The sequence below is a fragment of the Oryzias latipes genome, chromosome 8 (assembly GCF_002234675.1).
Source record: "Oryzias latipes chromosome 8, ASM223467v1".
NCBI classification, from domain to species: Eukaryota; Metazoa; Chordata; class Actinopteri; order Beloniformes; family Adrianichthyidae; genus Oryzias; species Oryzias latipes.
Genome location: NC_019866.2, coordinates 14152 through 40218, shown reverse-complemented (window position 1 = coordinate 40218; position 26067 = coordinate 14152). Strand labels below are relative to the sequence as shown.

The following is a 26067-nucleotide window of genomic DNA, read 5'->3' as shown; positions in this document are numbered from 1 at the left end:
TGTTATGTCAATTCCTTTTTGTTAGTATTCTTAGGATTTTATTCTTTTTATTTTCCATCGTGTCCTCAGTCATAAAAATATCCTTGATGTTTCTTATTGCCTACTTCTTATAAGACTCTTCTTGACGTTTTTTAGGCTAAATTCTAAGGGGAATTCAAGAATATTACAGCTTTCCATGTAATGCAGCTACCCAGACTCCTGTCTACAGTGGTGGAGGACGTCATGAAATCGGTTCCTGTCCTGTTGAAACATTTTGTTTGACTCTCCAATATGTGTTGGACTGCCTCCTTGCAACACATTCTTCCATCAATGACCGTCTCTCCTCAGACAAGTTGATTTTTGTGGGGCATCTGAAACTCTTGCACATTTGGTGATTCAGTGAAACAGGCTAAGGGGTTTGTTTGCGGTTTTGGAAGTTAGGTGTCGCAGGCTAAGAGGGTGCTTTCTTTCCCATTGGTGGATTTTGGTCCAAAGTATTTACACTATATTACCAAAAGTATTTGATTACCCATCCAAATGATCACAATCAGGTGTCCCAATCCCTTGGCATGGCAACAGGTGTATAAAATCAAGAACGCGGACATGCAGACTGTTTTTTACAAACATTTGTGAAAGAATGGGCCGCTCTTAGGAGTTCAGTGAATTCCAGTGTGGAACTGTCATGGGACGCCACCCGAGGAACAAATACAACGGATACTGAAGTGCAAAGAGATTGCCGAATTTCTGCACAGTCAGTTGCTACAGAGCTTCAAACGTCATTATCCCAAGTCTAGCACGCAGAGAGCTTCATGGAATGGGTTTCCACGGCTGAGCAGCTGCATCCAAGTCACACATCACCAAGTGCAATGCAAAGCGTTGATGCAGTGGTGTAAAACACGCTGCAGCTGGACTATAAAGCAGTGGAGACGCCTTCTGTGGAGTGATGAATCATGCTTTTCCATCTGGCATTCTGATGAACGAGTCTGGGTTTGGAGGTTACCAGGACAACGGTACATTTGGGATGGCATTTTGCAGAGTGTGAAATTTGGTGGAGGAGGAATCATGGTGTGGCTTCATTTTTTAGGCTTGGCCCCTTAGTTTCAGTAAGAGGAACTCTGAATGCATATGACTGTGCACCAGAGCACAAAGCAAGGTCCATAAAGACATGGATGGCAGTCTGGTGTGGATGAACTGGACTGGCCTGCATCTTCAGGGTAAATTAGAATGGACACTGAGGGCCAGGCCTTCTCCACCAACATCAGTGTGTGAGGTCACCAATGACCTTTTGGAGGAATTATCTAAACATCCTAGAAACACTCCTCAACCTTGTGGACAGCCTTCCCAAAAGAGTTGAAGCTGTAATCGCTGCAAAAGGTGGACCCACATCATATTGAACTGCATGGGTTAGGAATGGGACTGTACTTTTTTTCGTACACGAGTCAAGGCAGCTAAGCCAATAATTTTGGTAATATAGTCTATTCTGTCTGTAGGGAACACACAATTTTATTTTTGCAACAGCTAAACTTGTAAATTGGTTAACGAAGAAGAATTCTCCCTATAGAACAGACACATATTAGATGTAAATACTTACTCGACAGTCTTGCTCCATGCTGGAGGGTCACTCATGGTCATGAAGACACAGTTGGTCAGAATGGTCAGCATGATAAACAAACTGAACAACGTTTGCTTTTAAGGAAAACAATGGGTTTTTTTGGAAAAAAACAACAACAATGAAAATATTAAAAGAAAAAGAACAATTCGCTTAATTCCATGAGTTTATGCTTGCACCTCTGCTCTTTGGTGAACCCACTAAAGCAGCTGGTTGAAACTTAGGATGTTTTGCTGTCTCTGAAAAACCTAAACAAAAAATGTCCCTTTTTCTATAAACTTCAAATAAAAGCGTGCTGGTTCCTACAGACAGATGACCAAAGAGGACACGAAGGCAGCTTGTATTAGTCAGGAGAATCCAGAAGACAGGATGAGATAAAAGCAGATAATTTACTGTGGCAACCCCTAAAGGAAGCAGCACAAAGTCATCGAAGAAGATGATCAAGTCATTGTTAAATTAAAAAAAGAAAAGTCTAACTTCCAGGCCGGTGTTCCAAGGCTTTGCCAAAGTCAGTGGTCAATTCACAAAGCTTTAGCCTGTATTGCCTTTTCTCCCAGAGTTCTCAGCAACAACTGCCTCTAAGTAAGGGTTCTTGTTACCTTCCCTTTCGTCTCATCTGGAACACTTATCAATTATTTGTCGCCCATCCTATCTGTCCCGGGAGTTTTCATCGATCATCATAACTGCTGTTTACATCCCTCCACAAGCAGACTGTGGCTCGGCTTTATCGGAGCTTCACGACACGCTTAGTGGCAACATCAACAAACACCCGGACGCTGCTATTATCTTTGCTGGGGACTTTAACAAAGCCAAACTCAGGCAAGTCATGCCTACTTTCCATCAACATGTATCCTGTCCAACCAGAGGGCCGAACATACTGGATCATTGCTACACTCAGTTTAAGAATGCCTACAAAGCTCGCTCACTACCGGCTTTCGGCAAATCGGACCATGCCGCCATTTTCCTCACACCGGAATATAAACAAAGGCTCGTACAAGATTCCCCGACGCAGAGGGTGGTGACGCGATGGTCCGCCCAATCAGAAGGAATGTTACAGGCGGCTCTTGATGACGTAGACTGGGACATGTTTCGTGCATGCTCATCTGACGTCAGCGAGTTCACGGATGTAGCGCTAAGCTTTGTAAACATACTAGCCGAACAAGCTATGGCTACAATAACCATAAGGACATTCTCAAATCAGAAACCGTGGGTGGACAGATCAATCCGTGCAGCAATAAACAAGCGCACTGCTGCTTACAACGCCGGTCTTCTGTCGGGAAACATGAGTGAGTACAAAGCATCATGCTATGCTCTCCGGCGCGCAGTAAGAGCCGCCAAACACAGATACAGGGAACGCATAGAGTCACATTTCCAGCTAAATGACTCCCGACGTATGTGGCAAGGACTAAAGATCATCTGTGAGTTTGGAAATGAATCCTCTGCAGTGGTGAGAGCAGATCCGTCGCTGGCTGACGAGCTAAACACTTTCTACGGCCGCTTTGAAAGCAATCTAAGCAGCGTGAGTCTGTCGATCAGCGCGTCAGGAAGCAACAGCCAGATCAGCGATCATCATGCGATCACCGTGACGGAGGACGAGGTTCGGAGGGCACTAAAGCGTGTGAATGTAAGGAAAGCAGCCGGATCTGATGGGATTTCTGGCCGTGTTCTGCGGTCCTGCGCTGATCAGCTCGCTGGTTTGTTTACATCCATTTTTAATGAGTCTCTTGCTGCATCGGTGGTTCCCACCCCATTCAAAAAATCGGTCATCATCCCTGTGCCTAAGAACAATAAACCCTCTTGCCTGAATGACTATCGTCCAGTTGCCCTCACATCAACAGTCATGATGGTCTTTGAAGGACTGGTTAAAAACGTCATCTGCTCCTCCATCCCGGATACTCTGGACCCTCTTCAGTTTGCCTATCGCCCAAACAGATCCACAGATGATGCCATTTCTCCCATCCTGCACTCTTCTCTCACACACATTGACAGCAATAACAGGAACTATGTAAGGCTGCTATTTATTGACTACAGCTCAGCTTTCAATACCATAGTCCCCATAAAGCTAGCTTCCAAACTCATAGACCTCGGACTGAATTCTTCACTCTGCAAATGGATTCTGGATTTCCTCACCGGCAGCCTCAAGTGGTGAAACTGGGCCAGTACACCTCTAACTCCATCACCCTGAACGTAGGAGGCCCGCAGGGGTGTGTCCTGAGTCCCCTGCTTTACTCTCTCTACACACACGACTGCGTGTCTTCGCACAGCTCCACATCCATCATCAAATTTGCTGATGATACTGTGGTTCTGGGCCTCATTCACAACAACAACGAGACCGCATACTTGGATGAGGTAGAGAAATTGACATCATGGTGCCAGGACAACGGTCTCTCTCTGAATGTGAGCAAAACTAAAGAACTGATTGTGGACTTCAGGAAGAGAAAACAGCAGCCCTACACTCCTCTTATGATCAGCGGGACCCCTGTGGAGAGGGGGAGCAGCTTCAAGTACCTTGGTGTAAACATCTCGGAGGACCTGACTTGGACTACTCACATTCAAACACAGGTTAATAAAGCAAGGCAAAGACTGTACCATCTGCGACAGCTGAGGAAATTCAGGGTCTCACCAGCAATCCTGAAAACCTTCTACTCCGGTCCTATAGAAAGTGTATTGACTCAGTGTATCACAGTGTGGTATGGGAACAGCTCAAGCCAAGACTGCAAAGCCCTGCAGAGAGTTGTACGCGTAGCTGAGCGCATTTCAGGGTCTGCTCTCCCCTCTCTGCAAGACATCTACCTCAAACGCTGCAGAAGTAGAACAGCAAAAATCATCAAAGACTCAACCCACCCCAGTAATCATGCTTTCACTCTGCTGCCATCTGGTAAGCGCTACCGTAGCCTGATGGCAAAGACCGAGAGACTCAGGAGGAGTTTCTACCCCCAGGCCATCAGGCTCTTAAACTTAAACTTTAACTCTAAACGTGTATCTTAAATATTTAAGTCTACAGTCCACATTCATGCACATTATTTTGTATTCTATATTTAATTCTACAATACACATTCTTTTCTTATTTCATCTTTACATAGTTTCACTTATGTATATTATGTATATTTTACAGAAATATATTATGTACATTTCCTGTACTGTTTTCCTTAATTATTGCACTGTCCATGGAGCGGACCTGGGTTACATTTCACTACTGGTTGTATTTGCTAAATATAACTTTGTATGTGACAAATAAAAGAATCCTGAATCTTGAATCATTTGTAAGAACCTGCCGCCCTTGCGATAAAGAACAAATAGCAGACTGTAAACAAACAGGAGCAAGTGACCATGCTGGCGTTAGAACAATCTTCATCCTTTTCAAAATAGAGAAAATGATCATGAAGGATATGAATGGATGAGGATCCGAATAGAAAAGATCCTTAAAGGGTTGAAAGGAGTTAGAACGTAACACGCTGGCTCAGCATTAAACCTGTAGATTATGTTTCCTTTACTGAGTACGATGAAGGTCTGCAGAGAAACAGGTGAGAGAGGTCAGCATGGAGACTTTCCCCTTCATGGATTCAACTCAAACATTTCTACGTAGTTTATTTTAAATTTCCTGTAGAAATGTCAAAACAATGCGTCGCCCTGTCCCTCCCTTGTGTCCCGATTAAATGTGTTTTGTCCTAAAATATCTAAAATCTATCTCACCTTATTTGGGTCTAATCCAAACCATTAATATTAGATTTTATTTTTCTAATCAAATTTTAGGGAAAAACCTTTTGTGATCCATAGAATGGGTCTAGATCTTCTAACGGGATGTTGAGAAACTCTGGAGGTGGGTCTCCGAATATAAAGGGCAAGGGCTTCCCTGCCTCCAAATGACTGGCTGGTTTAGGAAGATCATCTTCGGCAATCTGTTACAGAGAAAACACAATCAGGTTATTGGTTGTCTGTATGCTCCACTCAGATCGATTAGTTTGGATTCTACTTCAATGTTCTTGTCCTTCTTCCGTTGGAGCTCCTCCTCCTCAGCCTCATGTCGTTGTTGGATTTTCTCCAGTGAGGCTGGTGTAAAACGAATGAATACCTCAGCGCCAAGAGGAGGCAGCAGTGATGTCATGTTGCCAATGCTCAGCTCCCCCAAAAGTTGACTTTAAAGAACTGATGGAAGCTGATGAAGACACATAGAGAGAGACAGTTACAGTACAATCCAGTTCTTATGAACATACACTGGAAGTAGCCACTTAGATAACTGGATTTTTTTTTATTGCAAATGTTTGTATTAATAATTCATAACATTTTCTCCGGGTTGTCATTCTTCTCAGGTGAGGTTGCCATTGGTTATGACTTTATTCAGCAGTTCAGCATTTGTTTCATATCAGACACAGAAAAATTGAGTGAAGCGTTGATTACTGAGACAGTGCTATTCCTAGAAACCAAATGAAAATGCTGGTCAGAGCAACACAAATACCACCAGGACAAACATCAACCAGTACATGCAGTGGGTACAAGAATCCACACAAACCCAAAGTGTGTCTGTGTGTACTTGTGTAAGAGTATGGTAACATTTGTGCAACCATGCCTGCATTACCCTGCCTCTCTCACACACACTTACACACACACACACACAGGCCTTTTCCTTATGAGTTTCCATGACAGAAACAGCTGTTGGGAGTTATCAGTTTGACTCAGGGGTCTTATGTTTCTTTGGGTACGATGGCGAAGCTCATTCCGGCCCCTCCCACTTCATTTTTGTGATGGTTCACAGCCCCCCCATTAGCTCCTCCTCTGATCAGCTGCTGACCTTTACTCCTTCACTTCAGATTCAAGCCCAAAGCTTTGGTTAGAAACAGGGTTTTCACTTTTGTGCCCTATAGGAGTACATGGGGGGGGGGGGGGGGGGGCAGTCTAAACCCTGATATGTACATTTACATTTAATCCTGTCAGAAACATTTGATTAGCAACTTCATCTATTTAATGAGTTCTATCCTGTGGGGTTGGGGGCTTCTTGCTGCTCTTTCTGGGTTTTAACTCCCCACTTCTTGTCAGTTGTGACAGATCAATGATCTTGTCTGTATTCTGTCTAAAGTTGAACATTTGACCTTCTGACCTACCCCAACCCTAACCAATCTCCATAATGGCCCTCAGCATTGAGATGCCAATGGCTGCAAAAGGATGGTCATGTTTTTTTGTGAATGTGATTAGCTTCTACCTACAAAGGTTATAGATATTTTAACCAAAGATGAGCACATTTTAAAGGGAAATGGGGTACATGCAGGAAACCCAAATAAATTATTTTAACTTAGTTCTTCTTATGGGGTAGAGCCTGTGGGGTGTGACAGACATTTCCTTCCCACTGAACAATCTAAATGACATCTAAACAAATCTAAGTTGGTGCTGTGGTTAGATAGTGGTGTTGCTGTTGCAAAAAAAGTGGGTAGGGTTAGTCTTTACCTGCTGGTAGAAGAAATATGTAAATGATTGACTGAACATTGTTAGAGCTCCTGTATAAGACAATATCTGATTCTGCAGGATCTTCTATGACATCTGGTAACTGACACCACAACCTGTTGTTACAACATAAACGACAGCTACGCGTTCATAGATTCATCATCAACTTCCAGGATACACTCAATAGATCTGTAAGTATCTTGTAGTTAGAAAATCAGAAGTCTATCGTCTAAATGTTCTAGAGTGGACATGGTTTATGACTCACACTTGTAACATTAAAAGCTCCTTTCTCTTTCGGCTTTTCCCATCAGGGATCGCCACAGCGAAACAACCTCTCCTTCGAGGATGAGTCGCATGGTTAACTTGGCAATGTTTTACGCTGGATGCCCTTCCTGACGCAACCCTCTCAATTTTTTTTCTCTCTTTTTTACTTGTCCTGTCCAACAGCTGGGCAGGCAGATGAGAGCTGAGGGCCTCTTGTGTTGGACATATTTTACTTTAACAACAGGGGTTATGAATCTACAGACAAACCAGAGGTATGTCTGAATAAACCCCTTTTGGAATTGAGGCCAAACTTTATTAATTTCAACGATGTTTGAAAATCTTGGGTGTTGGACCGGACGGAAAAGGAAAGGAGGGAAGAAGAGAGAAGGATGTTAGAGAGGGGGGGGGGGGGGGGTAGGAGGGTGATAATAGGAGGGGAGGGGGGATAAGACCATGAAGCAGCATAAAGCAAACCTCTAAATTTAACCGGTCTTGGGACAGGCACAGAAGGGAATAGGGAACAGCCCGGATTCAAACACTGGTTTCACGGATGGAAGGCGCCACAAACCAGCACAAGCTAAACCAGCTCAGCTGCTTCCTGTAATTATATAAATCACTTCAAGTTTTCCCTGATTGTTTTCAATGTGCTGCAGTCTTCTTCTTGTTCTCTTGGTTATTGATGCCATTTTCATCTGGTGTTTTGAGGGTTATGAAATAGTTACCACATGGTTCTAAAATTATGGATCCTTTTTTCTTTTGGGGGATCCACCCCATTGTCCACTGCACCAATATTTGTTCATAGTTTGCCATAATTACAATAAAAAAACACAACTATACATATGAATTAAAAATGAGAACTGTATTTCAAAAACATTACAGTATTTTCCTAAGGAGAAATTAGCTTTTTGATATTTATATGTACTCATTTGTAACTATTTTTTATTAACAAAAAATAACTAATTGTGTGTGCTTTTTCCGCTATTTAAACTCTTCACTGACCTTGTTGGCTTTAGAGAAATGTATTATTTACCCCCCTGACCCCTGAGTCAAACTGATATCCACAAAAAAGGTCTGTCATTAGTTTTACAATAGTATGGTAATTATGGCTCAATAAAAACATCCCATTCTGGTTAATATTGCAGTTTTTAACTTCAGCTCTGACCAGATCCAGACAAAGATTCACTTGATAAACACGCATCCAAAACGATTCAGAACCAGAGTAGCTTCTTCCTCCAGACAGAAAGGTGAGGCTGTTTTGGTTATGCTGTGATCAGATCACAAACAAACAAATGTCTCACTCCTTTGGCTCTCTGGAAGCTGATGGTAACTTCCTTGACACACAAACCGGTTGTGAAAGCTCAGAAATCCGCCCCACATACACCAGCTGTGGGTGTAACACTAGACTGCAGAATGCTGCCGGCCACAGTCAGCTGTTTCCTGCTTGGAATTCACTTCTGAGGTGGTATTAGAGTAATAAGTTCAGTAATGTGTAGCAGACTGTTTAAGCCTTCTGGCCAGGAGAGGGCGCACCTAGTTTTAAACATCTGTCTGCTCACAAATAACTTTGTTATTGTAAGCCCACGAGAAAAAAAAAACATCAAAAAGGAAAACAAACAAGAAAATAAAAAGGCAAAAGTGGAGCAGACTTTGGTGACAGGAGCCATGTCGTTGGTTCAGAGACAGGAGGCAGAGCTGCAAGCAGCAGAGAAGAAGATGCTGAGGTTCTGTTTGGGACCAGGATGGATCAGGACTGAATCCATCAGATCATGGTAGATGTTCTGGAGATCAATGCAGGGATCAGATGGACACGTTTGGACAGAGAGGAGGAACAGTGAAAGTATACTAAGGTTGGAGCTACCAGAAAAGAGGAGGTTCGTGGATGAAGGAGGGCATGAGGGAGGGGGTGCAGAAGGAGGTGGATGAATTGCTGTACCAACTATTTAACAACAAAGAGGACGGAGTCCTCAGAGAATGGAGAGGTATCAGTGATCCCCAAATACGGTCTGTCACAACTGTAGCATGTAGATTGTGAGATTATTGGTTCAAAACGACAGTTGGGTCATACTAAAGATGTCAAAATAGGACACAATGACAACTTGATTGACCTTTAACATAAAGAGTTAAAAATTGTGGAGTTAAACTAGCAAATATTACTTGAGTTGAGCTGTAACTGTATCTCATTGCACCCGCATGGTAAAGAGGTACCTTCATTCCTCCAGGAGGGTATTCCAGGAAGCATGTTTAAACTCCCCGGACTTTAACCCTGAACTCTGGCTGAAATCCTCCTGAACTTGCTTACTCTGGGTATGTCGGTTCCTAAAGACCGGATATGAGTTGGCGTAATTACGCTCCACTTGGTAACCCTGGGTTAATGCACGTGCACAGCAGGTACATAAAGACATTCTCAATGGATCACAAATTTACGGAGTCACCATGGAAACACGGGGAGAAAAAAAGAGAGGCTGTACTTCAGTGAGACGGAGTCTGAGATTTTAATGACGGCGTATGAAGATTATACGACCATCAAAAAAGTAACACGGCTGCATCATCAGCAAAAGAAAGAGTTTCTGCTTGGAGAAGAATAACGGACAAAGTAAACGCAACAGTTTCTATCATTTCTATTTTCATTGTGAAGAAATAAATATATATAACTTATCCAACTTAAATGAATTATTTCAATTGGTAACAAGTAATTGAGTTAAATTATTCAACCTAATTTCTTATGTCTATCCAACTCAATTATTGTTTTTACACATTCAAATTTACATATTTATCTAACTAAATGTCATATTACTACAATTCAGTTAAATGTTTTTCCATCTTAATTTATTGTACTTCTTGAACTCTCAGATGTCTAAGTTAGATGCAGATATCCTCATTTTTATAACATCAAAATGAATGATATAATATGGATTTGCAAAAAATATTGAGAATTCAATTATCACAATTCTGACTGTAACTTCAGTTCTTCTTCCATATTGTTGCACTAGTCCTGCTAAATATCCTCATCCTCCTCTTCCTCCTTCTCACTCATGGTGCTGAAAGAATTAAACATAACAGGATAAATAACTAGACAAAACACAGTAAAACAGCTAAACAACTAAACACATTTAGACAAAAACCCACACTCAAACCCAAATTCGTCCAGACAGGCAAAGGGAATGGTATCCCACAATTCCTTGCGCTGCCGATCTAACAGCAGCACCAAAGTTACACCTACTTAACTTCTTTTTAAGCTGACCTAACTAAAACAATGATTTATCTAAACTGTAGCAAATAATGAAGTTAGATCAAAGTATAAAGTTTATCTTTCCAACATCCATATGTGGTCTTATCCCCCTCTCATGGTGGAAAAAGAATTATCTGAGCTTCTTCATCCACTAAATCATCTTCAAATGGACACGCCATGCTGCTTCACCTCTCTGAAAACAAACTAACCTTCAACTAAACCTGCTCCAGACCAGGTTATGTTCAGAGCATGAGTTGCTATGGCAACTTGACATATCCTGAAACATACCTCTGTTTTTGGAACCGAAACTGAGGTTATCAACTTCCTTAGCCTCAAACTTAGGGGAGCTAGCATAACCTGCTTTCTGGAATACTCCCCAGGTGTGTGACAAATAAAACACCTTTATGAGTGATCTTCATTCATTTCAAGCCTAGACTAGATCCTGAACTGCTGTTGAATCTCAAAGCTTTCATTGAAATCTAAAGTCATTTAATGATCTTCTTTCTATTGCTAAAGCTGAACGTTTGGAATTTGTTTACATGATGCAGTTAAAAACAAAGGAAGGTTTCTGCTTCTGTTTTCACGGTAATCTTCCTTTTCTGGCAAATTTGGATTTCTTTTGGTCAGGTTGTCAATCAAGGAAACGTCAGCTCCCTGCAGGTTGGGGTTAGGCTTTAGCGAAGTTTGTGCATTCTATTCACAAACGTTAGGACAATCACTAGTTTATCTGTATTCCTTCTCCTGGGGAGGGGTGGGAATTCTCTAGGGTATTTTTTTCTATGTAGGTTCCTCAGGACTTGAACCCTCCTCCTGTCGCTCTGGAGAGCTCCTCTGCAGCTTACTGGGTTTTTTGGCATTGTTTGCATCCACGTTTGTCTGGAGTTGGATCTGTAGTCTGGAGACGATCGTGTTGTTGATTCTGGAATGTTGCTCCGAGTCGTCCACTCCTTCATGGATCTGTCTGTCTTTCTGATCCGGCCTTCAAGCCTCTTCACTTCGCCAACAGACTGAACAAACTCATTAGAAAAGCAGGGTCTGTTATTGGCTTCAAGCCTGCCAATCTGGAAGAGGTAGTGGGGGACAGACTACTGGCTAAACTAGGGGCCATCATGGACAATCCCTCCCACCCCCTCTTCAGGGAGGTGGACAACCTGAGAAACAGTTTCAGCGGCAGACTTATACACCCCCGCTGTGCCAGAGAACGATACAGGAAGTCATTCCTGCCATCAGCCATTAGACTCTACAATTTATCTGGCAGACTTGGATGTACATAAGAATTCTAAGAGTTACAGACTGTACAGTTATTTTATTATTATTTTGTTCAAAATTTTCCTCTTTTCTTTCCTGTGTCTGTCTGTCTTTATCCCCCTATTTCCTTAGTGCTGCTACTGCAACTAAATTTCCCTTCGGGGATTAATAAAGTTGTTTTTGAATCTTGAATCTTCCAGGAGCTCCATCAGTTGTTTCTGCTGGGTCTTAATGACCATCACATTGTCAGCCAAGACATCAACTGATTTTTTTTTGGTGTCTTCTACTTTCTCCATCACTGGCCTTTTCTTCAGGGCCTGGGTCGGGGGTCACTTTTTGCAATAGATGACTTTTACAGATGTAAGAAAATTTACATCTGTATATTTTCTTCTGGAAAGCCTGAGCTGAGTGCCATCAGTGTTATCGCACCAAGGATTTCTAGGAGGACTCACCCACGCCAAAATGACCATCCAGTGGTCATAAGGGGGTCATAATAGGGAGCAGCAGATTAGCTCAGGGGTCCTACGTATTTTTTATCAATTGAGAGGGAGGCCTTTCCTGGCCTCTGAAAGAGTCATCTATCTACTGGTTACGTCCCAGCTGGACTATGGAAACGCTCCGTGTCACATTGTGGACCACCTCTCCAGCATCTGCATGTCTGTCAGGATGCTGCTGGAAAAGACAACATGACCACATCCCATCTGTTCTCGCAGATCTCCACTGGCTTCCAGTCACAATTAAGATCCAGTTTAAGATGTTATTTACTACATTTTAGGCTCTGAAAGGTTGGGCTTCAACATATTTTTCTGAGCTGCAGCAGAAATGGGCCTCAGGAAGAAATTTAAGATCTTCCATCAGCTTCTCGAAGGTTCTTCAAACAAGACTCAAATCCAGAGTTGACAGAACATCTGCAGTTGCTGCACTTCACTTGTAGAATGGTTCTCCCATTCAAACGAGAGCTTCCAAAACTTTTTTCAGGTTTACAAATGAAAATTTTCTTTTCTTAATCTGTCTTGCCTGGATACATAATGTTTAAATAAATAAATGAGAGTAAATCCTTATTGAAACTCATTTCTTTTTACTGGCTTTTCAACTCAGGTAATTTAACTTTTATCCTATTTAATCTATCTTATCTATTGTTTTTATTTTTTATTGCACTTTTTCCACTTTTGTATTAATTTCTTTGTTTTTCACTGCGTTATGATATGTTTGTCTAACTGTACAGCAGTAATATGAACAGAATATGTAAAGTTTTAAAAATGCGCTAAATAAATGAAACTGACAGTTGTCATGCAGATATTTACTAAACACGTAAGATTAATTAGGTTGACAGAGTACATTACAATAAATCAGATAAAATCAGATCAGATTGATTAGATTGGATTAGAGAGATAAACATGCAGACAGCGAAAAAAACATGCAGAAAACTTTCACGCCCTTGATTGGCTTAACGTTGTACTTGATTCCTTAAATCTGTACACATTTACATCGCCAGGAATGAGCAAGTCTCTGAGTTTGAGGTAAAGGAGCAGAGAGAAAAGAGGTCTCCTCGATTGTAAACATAATACGTTGTAAATGGATTTTACCTTTTGGTTAAGATTCCAATTCCTGTCAGATGCAGCGTATCAATTAGAGTATTGATTGGAGCGCCTCTTCCTACAGCTCTGCTGAAAGGGGACAGTGACTTTGACCAACACTGAGCTGTCGGTGCAGCTGTTTGTGATTTCAAAAGGACCCTGGTGTTGAATTCTGCTGTGCACAACACTGATGGAGACACGCACACTTATAGGCACTCAAATGCACAAACTCACAGAGACACAAACTGACAAAGAGAAAAACATACACACAAAGTGACAGACACACCAGCTTTCAAAAAGTAAAACACACAATAATAACACACACACACACAACCTTATAATGGTACCATCATTTTTTTTTTTTTTTTCTACTTGTCCTGTCCAACAGCTGGGCAGGCAGATGAGAGCTGAGGGCCTCTTGTGTTGGACATATTTTACTTTAACAAGAGGGGTTATTCATCTTCAGACAAACCAAAGGTATGTCTGAATAAACCCCTTTTGGAATTGAGGCCAAACTTTATTCATTGGTACCATCATTTTGCTGACAGCTATTGTTGCTGAATTTGGTTTCCAGTCAAACACAGGGGGGGGGCTCAAGCTTCCTGTCCTTTGTCAAAATCAGGCTTCAAAGATTTATTTTCAGTCCAGCAGTAAGAAGCTCTTGTCAGCTTTTATTTTTGTGGAACATTTAAAACTCCAGCCGCCTCTGCAGCGCAGCAGAACACTGATGTGCCCCCTCCCCCCCCCCATCCTGCCTGAGTCATGTCCTCCATCTTTGTTCTGATGGTGTGGATGATAAACTTCTTTGCAGGAGAAGGATCGTGTAAACCTCCCGGCGGTCAGGGAGTAATTGTCAAACTGCTGAGTCATGACGGTTGACTAAACTCATCAAATGTCCAAGAACTGAAGTTAAACCCTACTTTGTGTCTCACAGCCTCTCAGGTGGGCAGAAGAGAGTGGGCTCTGAGTCTGTTCACCTACTCAGGTGAGAAGGTGTGAGTGGATTTGTGTAAAGCTGGGCCATGCAGATTTTGACCACAAGCACAGCTGCAGCACAGAAGAGATCAGAAATCAGCCTGTGGGATAATCTGTCTATTAAACCTTTCCTTAGTCAGGAGCTGGTGCATCTGGTTTACAAACTTCCCCGAATGCAGCGTTAATCCATGAGGCTGAGTCCCGTTTCCTCTGGTAGAGCATTAACCTTTTCCCGACACTCACTTTCATGCCCCGAGCTAATTTAAACTGTAGCAGTTGTTAATATCTGATCCCTGATCGGCTTCTCCAGCAGTCAGCTGCCCTATAAATACTGAGCGGGTTCATGTGGAGACGAACGCTCGGTTTATAAAACCCAACCTGAGGCTCACGGCTGCACCTTCAACTATTAAAAGTCAGAGTCACATGCAGGCCTGGATCCTGCAGCCCCGTAACCTCTGCCGCACAAACTAAGTCTGACCGTCTCATGTGGACCGCAGGACCCCTACCTGCCCACTGCCCAGAAATATGACACCTGGGAAAAGTGCGATGCAGGTTACACAGCAGCACAGGTGTCTGAGCCTGGCTGACCCACAGATTTAGCCTTAAGACAAAAGTATAGCCAGTCACATCCTCATCCCACCACTCCTGACACAGGTCAGTCTCTGTCAGACTGACAGCCTGAGGTCAGAAGCCTGGAACCCACACAGGAGCTTATTTTGTTTCATGCTGCAGTTTAGTTTTTGACAACAGTTCAAACATGCATCTCATTTTCTAGTGTAACATTCTCACAGAACCAGACCTCTGAAATGGATCAGTCCCAAAGTCAGGCCCTCGGTGCAGACATGAAGTTCAAACATTCTTCCCCCTTACCTGTTTTTTCACAAAGTCGATCCTCAGAGTTCTGGTCTGTTTGTCTCCAATCCGTCCATGTGCCCTCCTCCACCCAGCCGTTCCTTCTGGAGTGAAATTGGAGAGGTCAGGTAGTGTGTCATCACGCTCGCACTTGTGCACACAGAGAAACATGTTCATTACTTCCATCAGATCTTCCTGAACTCATATGCTTTTTATAGTCCTCCAAGAAGACGCAGAAGAATCTATTGATGGACGATTTAAGGACACCTTCAGAACTTTGTGGCACTTTTCAAGGCAACCAGTAGTCATGCCAATTATTGTGTCACAAAATGGTTTGTACATGTCAGTTTCATTTAGTTATTTCAAACAATTTCAGAAACAACCCTAAAGGGCAGAATAGTTGGAGAAAAAAATCTGCGCTGCTCTTGGTATATCAGTGTGTTTGGAACGGCCTGAAAGCTGGGATTGGACGCCCCCTGCAGCTGGACGCGCTCCGTTCTTTGAAAAGAGCCTGGAAAGGTGTGTAAAGAAAACATGGAGGTGTGCAGGGAATCAGTTGATTTGTAAGGCGGATGGGGGAGGAGGGTGGGAGAATCTACTACATATATTAAAGGCCTATTTGTCATGGTGCCTCTGTCAGACTCCTCCCCCTCCAGCCTTGCTCCACTCTGCTCCTGATTATTCACCAGCTGTCGGCACTTCTCTCATCACCCTCTGCTGCTTAAAAGGAAACCCAATGCCACAAATCAACGCCAGTTGGTTGCCCATTATGGTGACTAGCCTGGTCTCGTCAAGTTCTAGTAAATCTAGTCTGTTCTCTAGTTCTGGCTCTAACCTTGTCTCCTTGTCCCAGGAATTCTGCTCACGAGTGACGTCAGGGTGGACCCCTCTCTCTGCTGTCTGGAAGAACCCAAGGACTGCCGCGTTCGTACCTTCAGCCGTGCCACAGCCTTTCACCTATCTGGATCATCTCTCGCCTTCTCACAGCGTCATCCTTGGAGAAACAATAAATTATTCTTACCTGCCACGTACCTGTCCTGATTCTGGGATCCAGCGTCTGGGTCCGCCTAGCATTGAAATCATGACACTATTTACTTTATTTCAGCAGTGTTGCCAGAATAGACGGTTTCCTGCCCAATTGGACGGTTTAGATTCTACATTTGAGGGCAAAAATAGCTTTAGGCGGATGGACATAATGTGGGCGGGTTTGGGTTCGGTTCAGTGGTTCCTTATAACACGTCTCAGCAGGAACGGAAAGGTGAGCCAGTGTTTTACCTGTAAACCATCCTCACCATCTGGAGGTACTGATAATAAAATAAAATCTGTCCACTTATTTACGCTAAATGTAGTTTATATGATGATTTTCCATCCTTTTGCTGTATTTTGCATGTTTTGTTTACAACTACGTCGCGGGAAACAGCGCACAGAGCGCAGCAAAGATTGTGCAATCCCTGGGTCATAGCGCCTTTAGTTTACTCTGTTTATGCTAATAATCTCATTCTTTACTAACCATTGTACACTGTAAAAAAAAAAGGTATATAACCGTAAAAAACCTTGAAACCACGACAGGAAAACCTTTTATACTATAAAACTGTTCACAATTGTCATTTTGACTTAAAGTTCCTGTTAATCAGTTCACTGGTAAAAATTGTAATTACTAAATTATTTCTTTGGAAAAAATACATAATTTTACTGTAAAGGACTTGGGCATTGTTATTTTAACGGAACTTTTCTATAATGCTTATAATAGTCAAACACTTTTATTTTTACAACTTTTTATTGACAAAAGCACAGGTTTTTATGGTAAATGTTAGTGTGCAGTGGCTGTAATATGTTGTGTTTTTTGCAGGAATTTGAGAGTGGGGTTAAATGAACTACCGTATTTTCACGACCATAGGGCGCACCGGGTTATAGGACCCGGTCTCAGTTACGGTGGATTTTTCTGTCTTTGACAAATACAAAAGGCGCACCGGGTGTTAAGGCGCGGGCACGTTAACGCCCCGTTCAGACCCTCAGAGCCTCCAGAGTGGGTTAATAAAAGAACCAGTCTCTGTTTAGAGGAAACGTTTTTCTTTTTTACTGTTCTCCCTAACTGGGTGATACAAACTGAATGAGACTCACAGACTCACAGACCCCCCTCCTCGCCACTCTGCTTTACACACACGCTAGCAAAGAGACGGCTTAAGCACATATACAAACACTCAGTGTGTGTTTAATAAATGTAGCAGGAGCATTTTGAGTTAGTTTTGATTTATTTTTTATTTTTTTCAGTCATATAACAGCATCTAAAAGGCCACCATTCCGCGTAGCTGATAGCTGCAGTTTAAACAGGGCTTCAGCCATTTTGGAAACAATGTTGTGGGGACCCGGGACTTAGCCCATGGCCTCTAAGACTCGTGGGAAGTGTTGATTCCCACACCATTAGTTAGGGAGCTGTGAAGAGAATTGACACTCAAGTTGTTACAGTTATATTTGTGTGGCAAAAGCAAATAGGTTGAAGTGCTGGGGTTAAGCGTGAGCTAATTGCGCATCTGCCCACACTGTCCTTACTGAACCTGTTAGTGGTTGTGACATAAGTGGGGCACACATAGCTTTCTATTGTTGTCAGTTAACTGACAGTGTACCTTTCACCACCTCACATTAGGCGTACCGCCTCACAGTCTGAAGAGAAGTTAAGACTTTTAAGTGCGCCCTTTAGTCATGAAAATACTGTTGCTTTATTTTATGCATGTTTTTCTTGTTCATTTTAGGGTGAAACATTGTTATTTCTTCAAGTAACAACAGCCAGAAATCACTACACGGAACTCGCCAGCCGCGCCCACCCAAAGAAGTAGGCACCGAAAACGGTGTGCGAGGACATGGAAGAGGGGACATCGTGGAGGTATCAAAGTCCGACTGGCAGCTAACCCAACTCGCCCAGCCATACCATCTATACTTCTAGCTAACGTGAGGTCCTTGGACAGCAAGATGGATGATGTTCATCTACTCCGATCAACAAACTGGAAAACGAGTAACTGCTGTGGTTTCATCTTCACGGAAACATGATGTCATTAAATGCAGTTTATTAAACATTCGATCCATTTCCTTTAAGTCCCTCTTAGTCAATGAGTTAATTAATGATAACAACCTCAGTCTTCTAGCCTTAACAGAAACTTGGCTCCAACAGGATGACTATGTTAGGTTAAATGATGCAACACCCCCCCCCCCACCACCACCACCACCACCACTTATGCTTACTATCAGAAATCCAGGATTTCAGGGAAAGGAGGTGGTTTGGCAGTAATATCACAGTCTAGCTTACTTCTCAGCCCTAAAGTTAAAAATGCTTATAATTCATTTGAAAGCATCATTTTGTCTATAAATCACCCAAACAGGAAAACTCCAAAACCTCTTTTACTCATAATTATTTATCGCCCCCCCGGCCCATATTCAGAATTTTTAACTGAGTTTTCCGACTTCCTATCGACTATTGTGTTAGATTCTGATCAAACTATAATATTAGGGGATTTTAATATTCATGTTGATGACCCCAGTGACTGTCTAGGAAAGGCTTTTGCAGCTTTATTAGATGATGTTGGTTTCACCCAAAGTGTGAATGAACCCACTCACTGTCATAAGCACACCCTGGACCTTGTTCTAACCCATGGGATAGAGATCAGCCAGCTGAGTGTCCTTCCTCTTAACCCCATCATTTCTGATCACTTTCTGATTACCTTCCAGTTTAAACTGGAACATCCTTCTGCCCCAGTGAATAAGAAACAGCTTAGAAGAACCTTAACTGACCGTTCTGTGTCTGAGTTTAAACACACAGTTCAGCCAGTACTTAGTGATATTCTGAGAAAATACTCTGAGTCCAGCTCCCATAGTATCAGTCCTAGTATAAATGACCAGTTCGTTAATGTTGCCTTACAAGCCCTCAGGAGTACACTCCATGTTGTTGCCCCCTTGAAACCTAAGTTCGTCAGACAAAACCGAGTAGCACCGTGGTTTAACGCTGAAACTCGTTCTCTTAAACGAGAAACCCGTAAGTTGGAAAGGGAATGGCGCCGCTCCGGTTCAGAGCAGTCTCTGGATATCTGGAAACATAGCCTATTAAATTATAAAAAAGCTCTGCGTAGAGCTAGAAGCCAGTACTATTCAACCTTAATATCAGAGAATGGAAATAATCCAAGATTTCTTTTTAGCACTATAGCTAGATTAACTCGCAGTCAGAGCTCAGTAGAACCACATGTTCCCGTTTCTCTCAGCTCTGATGATTTTCTTACATTTTTCGATAGTAAAATCTCAAATATTAGACATAAGTTAAATCAAGTTATTCCTACTATCAGTCCAGAACAGGCTGAAGCGGTAGAAATGGAGGCATCCATAGAAACCTCTGTAACATTGGACTGCTTCACTGCTGTGGATCAAGCGGAAATAACATCAATTATTACGTCCTCCAAATCCTCAACGTGTCTGTTAGACCCAATTCCCACTAGACGTTTTAAAGAAACTTTTCCCCTAATTAATGATCCCATATTAACAATGATAAATGCCTCTCTGGAAACGGGTTACATGCCACAGTCTTTTAAATATGCAGTTGTTAGAAGAACATAAACACTCACCTGAGCACAGGTGTTAGCTCACCTTTGCAGTTATAGTTTGCATGATTGAATGAATGAAAGATTTCACACTAGTTGGCTTAAAGGCATAGGTATGCGTTCGTGAACACTATCTGTTTTGTGTACATGTTGACATGTGAACATTTTTTGCAGCTAGCAGGTGTGTTGATAATATTTGAGTGTGTGTGAACAGGCCCCGCCCTTTTTGTACTACATTTGAACTGTACCGTAGCGATAAACAACCAGTAAACCTGTCTGCTCTATGCTGCTTCATGGTCTTACCCCCCCCCCCCTCACTCCCCCCCCCCCCCCCCCCCCCCGACATCCCTCCCTCTTCTTCCCTTCTTTCCTTTTCCGTCCGGTCCAACACCAAAGATTTTCAATCATGGTTGAAATGAATAAAGTTTGGCCTCAATTACAAAAGGGGTTTGTTCAGTCACACCTTTGGTTTGTCTGAAGATTAATAACCCCTCTTGTTAAAGTAAAATATGTCCAACACAAAAGGCCCTCAGCTCTCATCTGCCTGCCTAGCTGTTGGACAGGACAAGTTAAAAAAAAAAAATATGCAGTTGTTAAACCTCTTCTGAAAAAGCCCAGTTTGGATCCTAGCATCTTTGCCAACTATAGACCGATATCAAACATCCCCTTTATTTCTAAAATCCTAGAAAGAGTTGTAGTTAAGCAGCTTTACTGCCACCTACAGGACAACAGCCACTTTGAAGACTTTCAGTCGGGGTTTAGACCTCACCACAGTACGGAAACTGCACTAGTTAGAGTCTCTAATGACTTGTTATTGGCCTCAGAAAAGGGACTACTTTCTATTCTGGTCCTGTTAAACCTCAGTGCAGCCTTTGACACTATCGACCACAGTATTTTACTCCATAGACTAGAGCAGGACATAGGGATCAGAGGATCTGCTCTCCAGTGGTTTAAATCCTCTCTGTCCGATAGGTATCAGTTCGTTAATGTAAATGGCCATTCCTCTCAGTGCACTCGAGTCAACTATGGAGTCCCACAGGGCTCAGTCTTAGGACCCATCCTGTTTACGCTTTATATGCTACCCCTAGGAAACATAATCAGGAAACACAGCATTAATTTTCATTGTTATGCCGACGATACGCAGTTGTATTTATCCATGAATAAATACAACTGCGTATCACTATCTCCGTCTTTATTTGCACTATTTATTGAACCTCTAGCTGCTGCTATTAGGCAAAGTCGAGACATTGAAGGCATTCAAACCGAAAAATTTAGAACACAAAATAAGTCTTTATGCAGATGATGTTTTACTATTTACTCCAAATTCACAATCTTCCATCTGCCAAATCATCTCCCTAATTAATAGATTTTCCTCAGTTTCAGAATACTCCATAAACTGGTCTAAAAGCACAATTCTACCAATTAATTGCAATTATCTAAATCCGTCATCTATTAAAATACAAACAGGCAACATAAAGTACTTAGGTATAAATATCTCCTCTAGGCTTTCTGATCTACTCAAGCTAAACCACACCCAACTACTTAAAACAACCGAGGCTGATCTCACTAGATGGAAAACTCTACCCATTTCTCTAATCGGGAGAGTTGCAGCCATAAAAATGATGATTCTCCCAAAAATTAACTACCTATTTTCAATGATTCCTTCCAAACCTCCAACTACTTGGTTCAAATCATTAGACTCATTCATTTCCCAATACCTCTGGGAAGGTAAACCCCCACGGATTAGTTTAAAAACTATTAAAAAACCTAAAGATAGAGGAGGACTAGGCCTTCCAGACTTCCAGGACTACTACTCCGCGAACAGATTGTGTTATGTACAAAAATGGCTGAATCCTGGTGTGCTAGATGAATCCTGGCTAGACATTGAACAAAATCTCTGTGATAACCTAGATATTTCTAATTTACCTTTCTTCAGTTCTAAAATTAAGCAACACAAATGCTTCAGAGGTTTAAACATCAGCTCATCCTTAACAGCCTGGTGGGATTTTCTTAAAAAAAAACAACCTCACATTATTTTCATGTAAACTTACCCCCATTTGGAATAACCCTGACATTTTGATTAACAAAAACATGATTCATTTTGCTTCATGGAAGAACAAAGGAATCCAGCAGTTCCAGCATATAATTCAGAATAGAAAATTTATGTCCCTCTCAACGTTATCCTCAACCTATGGAATTAATATAAACAAATTTCTAGAATATCAGCAGCTTAAATCAGCTATAAGCACTAAATACTGCCTGACCCAAATAGACCTAGACCCTCCCCTTACAGTAACACATTTCATTGACCTTAAAAATCCCAAACTCACCTCCAAAATTTATAAGATGTTATCAGACACAGATGAAACCATTTACTTACCCATGACAAAATGGGAGTCTGAGCTATCATTGAATTTTAGTGATCAATTTTGGCTACAGATCTGTTTGAATGCCTTTAATATGACCAAAAGCCCTAATCTGCAACTTATTCAATACAAGATTCTCCACAGAACTCACTACACCGGACAGAGGTTATTTAAAATGGGTCTCAATCAGTCTGCTATATGCACACAGTGCATAGGTAACAACATAGACGACTATTTGCATGCCCTGTGGTTCTGTCCACCTGTCCAATCATTCTGGCGTAAGGTTTGTGAGGATTTATCAATCTGGTTTAATCATAAGATTCCTGCTTGCCCCAAATTCTGCTTATTAGGTGACCTGAATAACATCAACATGGAATCTAACAAGGCTTATATGGTTCTCACCGCTGTATGTATCGCAAAGAAAACTATCCTCCTAAACTGGAAATCTAAAAATAATCTTAGCATCAACCACTACAGAAACCTCATGTCAGAGCATATTAGTTTAGAGATAATGTCCTCCACAAAAAACCTGTCGGCTTCAGACTCTCCCTGGCGATCCCTGGGTTGCTAAGGTTGCGTGCCTGGGCTGGCTTGCGGAGACGGGGCGCCGGTCGGGTGGTGGCCGGCTCATGGGTTCCGGGGGCCCTGGCTTCGTCCCTGGCCTTTGTCTCGGTGTCCGGCGCAGAGAGGGCCCCCTACAGGGGCCCTCTCTGCGCCGGACCGCCTGGCTGGTGGGGTGGGCGGTCCCCTCCTCCTCCCCTCCCGGGCTGCCTGGGTCCGGATGCTGGGGGGGCTTCTGGCCAGGGGGGCTCTCCTCCCCTCTCCTGGTCTGGCTGGTCTGGCTGGTCTGGCTGGGTAGGATCTGGCTCCCTTTATGAACACATGGTTCACGTCGGCAGCATGCATGTATCTCCACCCCCACGTGCACGTGCACACTGCCACACTCCCTGTCTGCTTCATCCCTCCTCCTTACCCACAGTGTATTGATGGACAGATTTTTTTCGCTCATCTTAGTGTCAGATTTTCACCTTTTATGTAATATTTGTCTTTCCAGCAGATCTGGTATAATTGTTACAGCTTAAATTAATAACTTATTCAAATCAGTGCTTGTATCCCCCACCTTTTCACCTTTCTTCCTTTTACTCTCTTCCACCCTCCCCTCACATTCTTCCCCTCTCCCTCCCCACACACACTAAATGTAACAAATAAATAAAAAATAATACGACAAAAAGGGGTTTATACAAATCTACACTCTAGTTTCTTGAAGCTATATAACCTCTTTTTGTGATAGTAAAACCTGTCCAACACAAAAAGCCTTCAGCTCTAATCTGTTTGCTCAGCTGCTGGACAGAACAAGTTAAAATGAAGAAAAACAAAAAAAAAGAAAAAAAATCATTGCAGATTTTTTTTTCACCCCCCCCCCCCCTCTCTAACATCCCTCTCTCTTCTTCCCTTCTTTCCTTTTCCGTCCGGTCCAACACCAAAGATTTTCAAACATGGTTGAAATGAATAAAGTTTGGCCTCAATTACAAAAGGGGTTTATTCAGTCATACCTTTGGTTTGTCTGAAGATGAATAACCCCTCTTGTTAAAGTAAAATATGTCCAACACAAGAGGCCCTCAGCTCTCATCTGTCTGCCTAGCTGTTGGACAGGACAAGTTAAAAAAAAAAAAGAGTATTTATCCATGAAACCTGACCAGAATGAGGATATAGAGAAACTGAACGCCTGCATCAGAGACATCAAGACCTGGATGACAATTAATGACCTCCTCTTGAACCCAGAAAAAACTGAGGTCATTATACTAGGTCCTAAAAACCTCAGAGATGCTCTGTCTGCTCAGATAGTCTCCCTGGATGGCATAGGTATAGCCCCCAATTCCACAGTTAGAAACCTTGGGGTTTTACTTGACCAGGATTTATCATTTAAGGCTCACATATCTCAGGCGTGCAGAACTGCCTTTTTTCACCTGCGGAATATTGCTAAGATCAGAAATCTACTTTCTAAGAGTGATGCTGAAAAACTCATCCATGCATTTGTTACATCGAGGCTGGATTACTGTAACTCCTTGTTAGCAGCGTGTCCTAAGAGTTCCTTAAGAAGTCTCCAGCTTGTTCAGAACGCAGCAGCTAGATTGTTAGCAGGAACTAGCAGAAGAGATCACATCACTCCTGTGTTAGTTTCACTTCACTGGATCCCAGTTGATTATAGAATCCAGTTCAAGATCCTCCTGTTAACCTAGAAGGCCTTACATGGAATGGCCCCGTCCTATATTAAGGACCTCATAGTCCCTTACCATCCAATGAGAACACTTCACTCACTAAATGCAGGACTGCTTGTGGTTCCTAGAATTAGTCAAAGTACGGTTGGAGGTAGAGCATTTAGCCACCAAGCCCCTGTTTTATGGAATAAGCTCCCAGCTCATGGAAGAGAGGCCGACTCAGTTTCTACATTCAAAGTTAGACTGAAAACATTCCTCTGTGGACAGGATTTTTATCAGACTAGTTCAGGGGTCGGCAACCTTTTTTTCTCAAAGGGCCATTTGGGACCGCCCCTGATAAAAAAGAAAGCTCCCGGAGCCACAACCCATTTTGACATCATTATATATATTATTCAAAGGTGCTCATTACGTCGATCGCGATCTACCGGTCGATCTTCAATGACATGAGTGTAGATCGCGGGCCAGAAAAGATGTAAAAAAAAGTACTTCTTTAAAATACACCAGCCAATCAAAATCCTCACTGAGAATTACGGGACTTGATTGACATGGAGATTGGCCAATCGGAGATCGTCTGAAGCATACACCACTGCAAAAAGGATACCGCGGCCGCGTTGGGAGGAGTTACTGGTTCTGGTCTGATCGCTGCATGGAGCGATGTGTTCATCAATGCATGGTAGACACTGAGAATGTGGAGAGATCAGGATTGTTATTTTGAAGAGTTCTACTTGGTAATCATGTTTCCATGTGTGAGTTCATAAAATCATCCCAGAGAAAGTCTCTGCTTCAACTCCTGCAGGGAAAGCTGCGTCTCAATCTGACGCCTGTGTTTGCATCTGACAGAGTTTGAAGCCAAAGCCCCTCCCCCGCCTCTTTACCTGCTTTTCCTCTCTACCTGTTCACCTGTTCACACCCTCTGCAGCTGAGAGTTGGTTTCCCCCGCGCTCCTCAGTGTGTCCTACACAGAGAGCGCTAAATACGGTAGTCGTGGAGACAAGGTGGGGGGGTTGAGCACGTGATGCTGTAGTATCGCGAGAGCCGACGAGAGGAGTGTGGTGAGTTTACTTGGCGGCGCGTAAGTTGTGAACAAACATTTTTGATTTATTTAATTACACCGCCATATTTAAATAATCCAGAAAGTTTAAAAAATAAAAATCTGAAAAAGTTTGTCAAGCATTTGCCAGCCTGGATGACCTGGAGGACCTGGAGGATCTGGAGAATTACATCGACGAATGTTTCAATACCTGCCTCATGAAGAAATCCAACACCGCCACTCCGTCCACCAAACGCAACCGTCCCGAAGACTCCCCGGGGGCTGCCTCCTCCCCAGGCAGCAACATGAGTGATATCCTGGATTCAATTGATAAAAGGCTCTCCAGCCTTGATTGCCGTTTAAATCTGCTGGAGATCCTCCATAAGGAATTCCAAGGTCTGCGAGAGTCTCTGGAGTTCAGCCAACAGCAGGTGCAGGAGCTCGCAGCGGAGAACCAGGCCCTCAGAGAGACCGTGAAGATCTTGGGCCACGACACCGCCCGTCTCTCTGAGGAAAACCGATCCATCAAGGAAACCCTCCTGGATCTTCAGGCGAGGAGCATGAGGGACAATCTAGTGTTCGCAGGGATTCCAGAAGAGGCAGGGGAAGTCCCGGAGAACATTGTTAAGTCCTTTATAGAGGTCCACCTGAAACTCCCCAAGGAAGAAGTCCAGAAGATCTCCTTCCACAGGGTTCACCGGCT

General features: G+C 42.7%; 1 protein-coding gene and 1 long non-coding RNA gene across 4 annotated transcripts in view; one reads left to right on the top strand and one right to left on the bottom strand.

The window, feature by feature from the left end:
- LOC101171717 (sodium channel protein type 4 subunit alpha B) overlaps window positions 1-15296 on the bottom strand; it is a 47273-nt gene extending 31977 nt beyond the window's left edge. For 2 of the 3 annotated variants that reach the window (XM_011492745.2, XM_020699905.1), the window contains exons 1-5: window positions 15188-15296; window positions 5562-5744; window positions 5350-5487; window positions 4980-5098; window positions 1571-1660 (exon numbers count right to left, since the gene is read on the bottom strand). In XM_011492745.2, coding sequence (XP_011491047.1) covers window positions 1571-1660; window positions 4980-5098; window positions 5350-5487; window positions 5562-5693 — 479 coding nt within the window. In that variant the 5' untranslated portion in view covers window positions 5694-5744; window positions 15188-15296. Of the gene's footprint in view, window positions 1-1570; window positions 1661-4979; window positions 5099-5349; window positions 5488-5561; window positions 5745-13351; window positions 13538-15187 lie in introns of those variants that run through there. The other variant, XM_011492744.3, reaches the window with a different exon arrangement.
- A 98-nt stretch (window positions 15297-15394) lies between these two features.
- Window positions 15395-17054, top strand: LOC110013542. The gene is made up of 3 exons (XR_002288686.2): window positions 15395-15688; window positions 15810-15941; window positions 16023-17054. It is a non-coding gene; the product is annotated as an uncharacterized LOC110013542 (long non-coding RNA).
- The last annotated feature ends 9013 nt before the right edge of the window (window positions 17055-26067 follow it).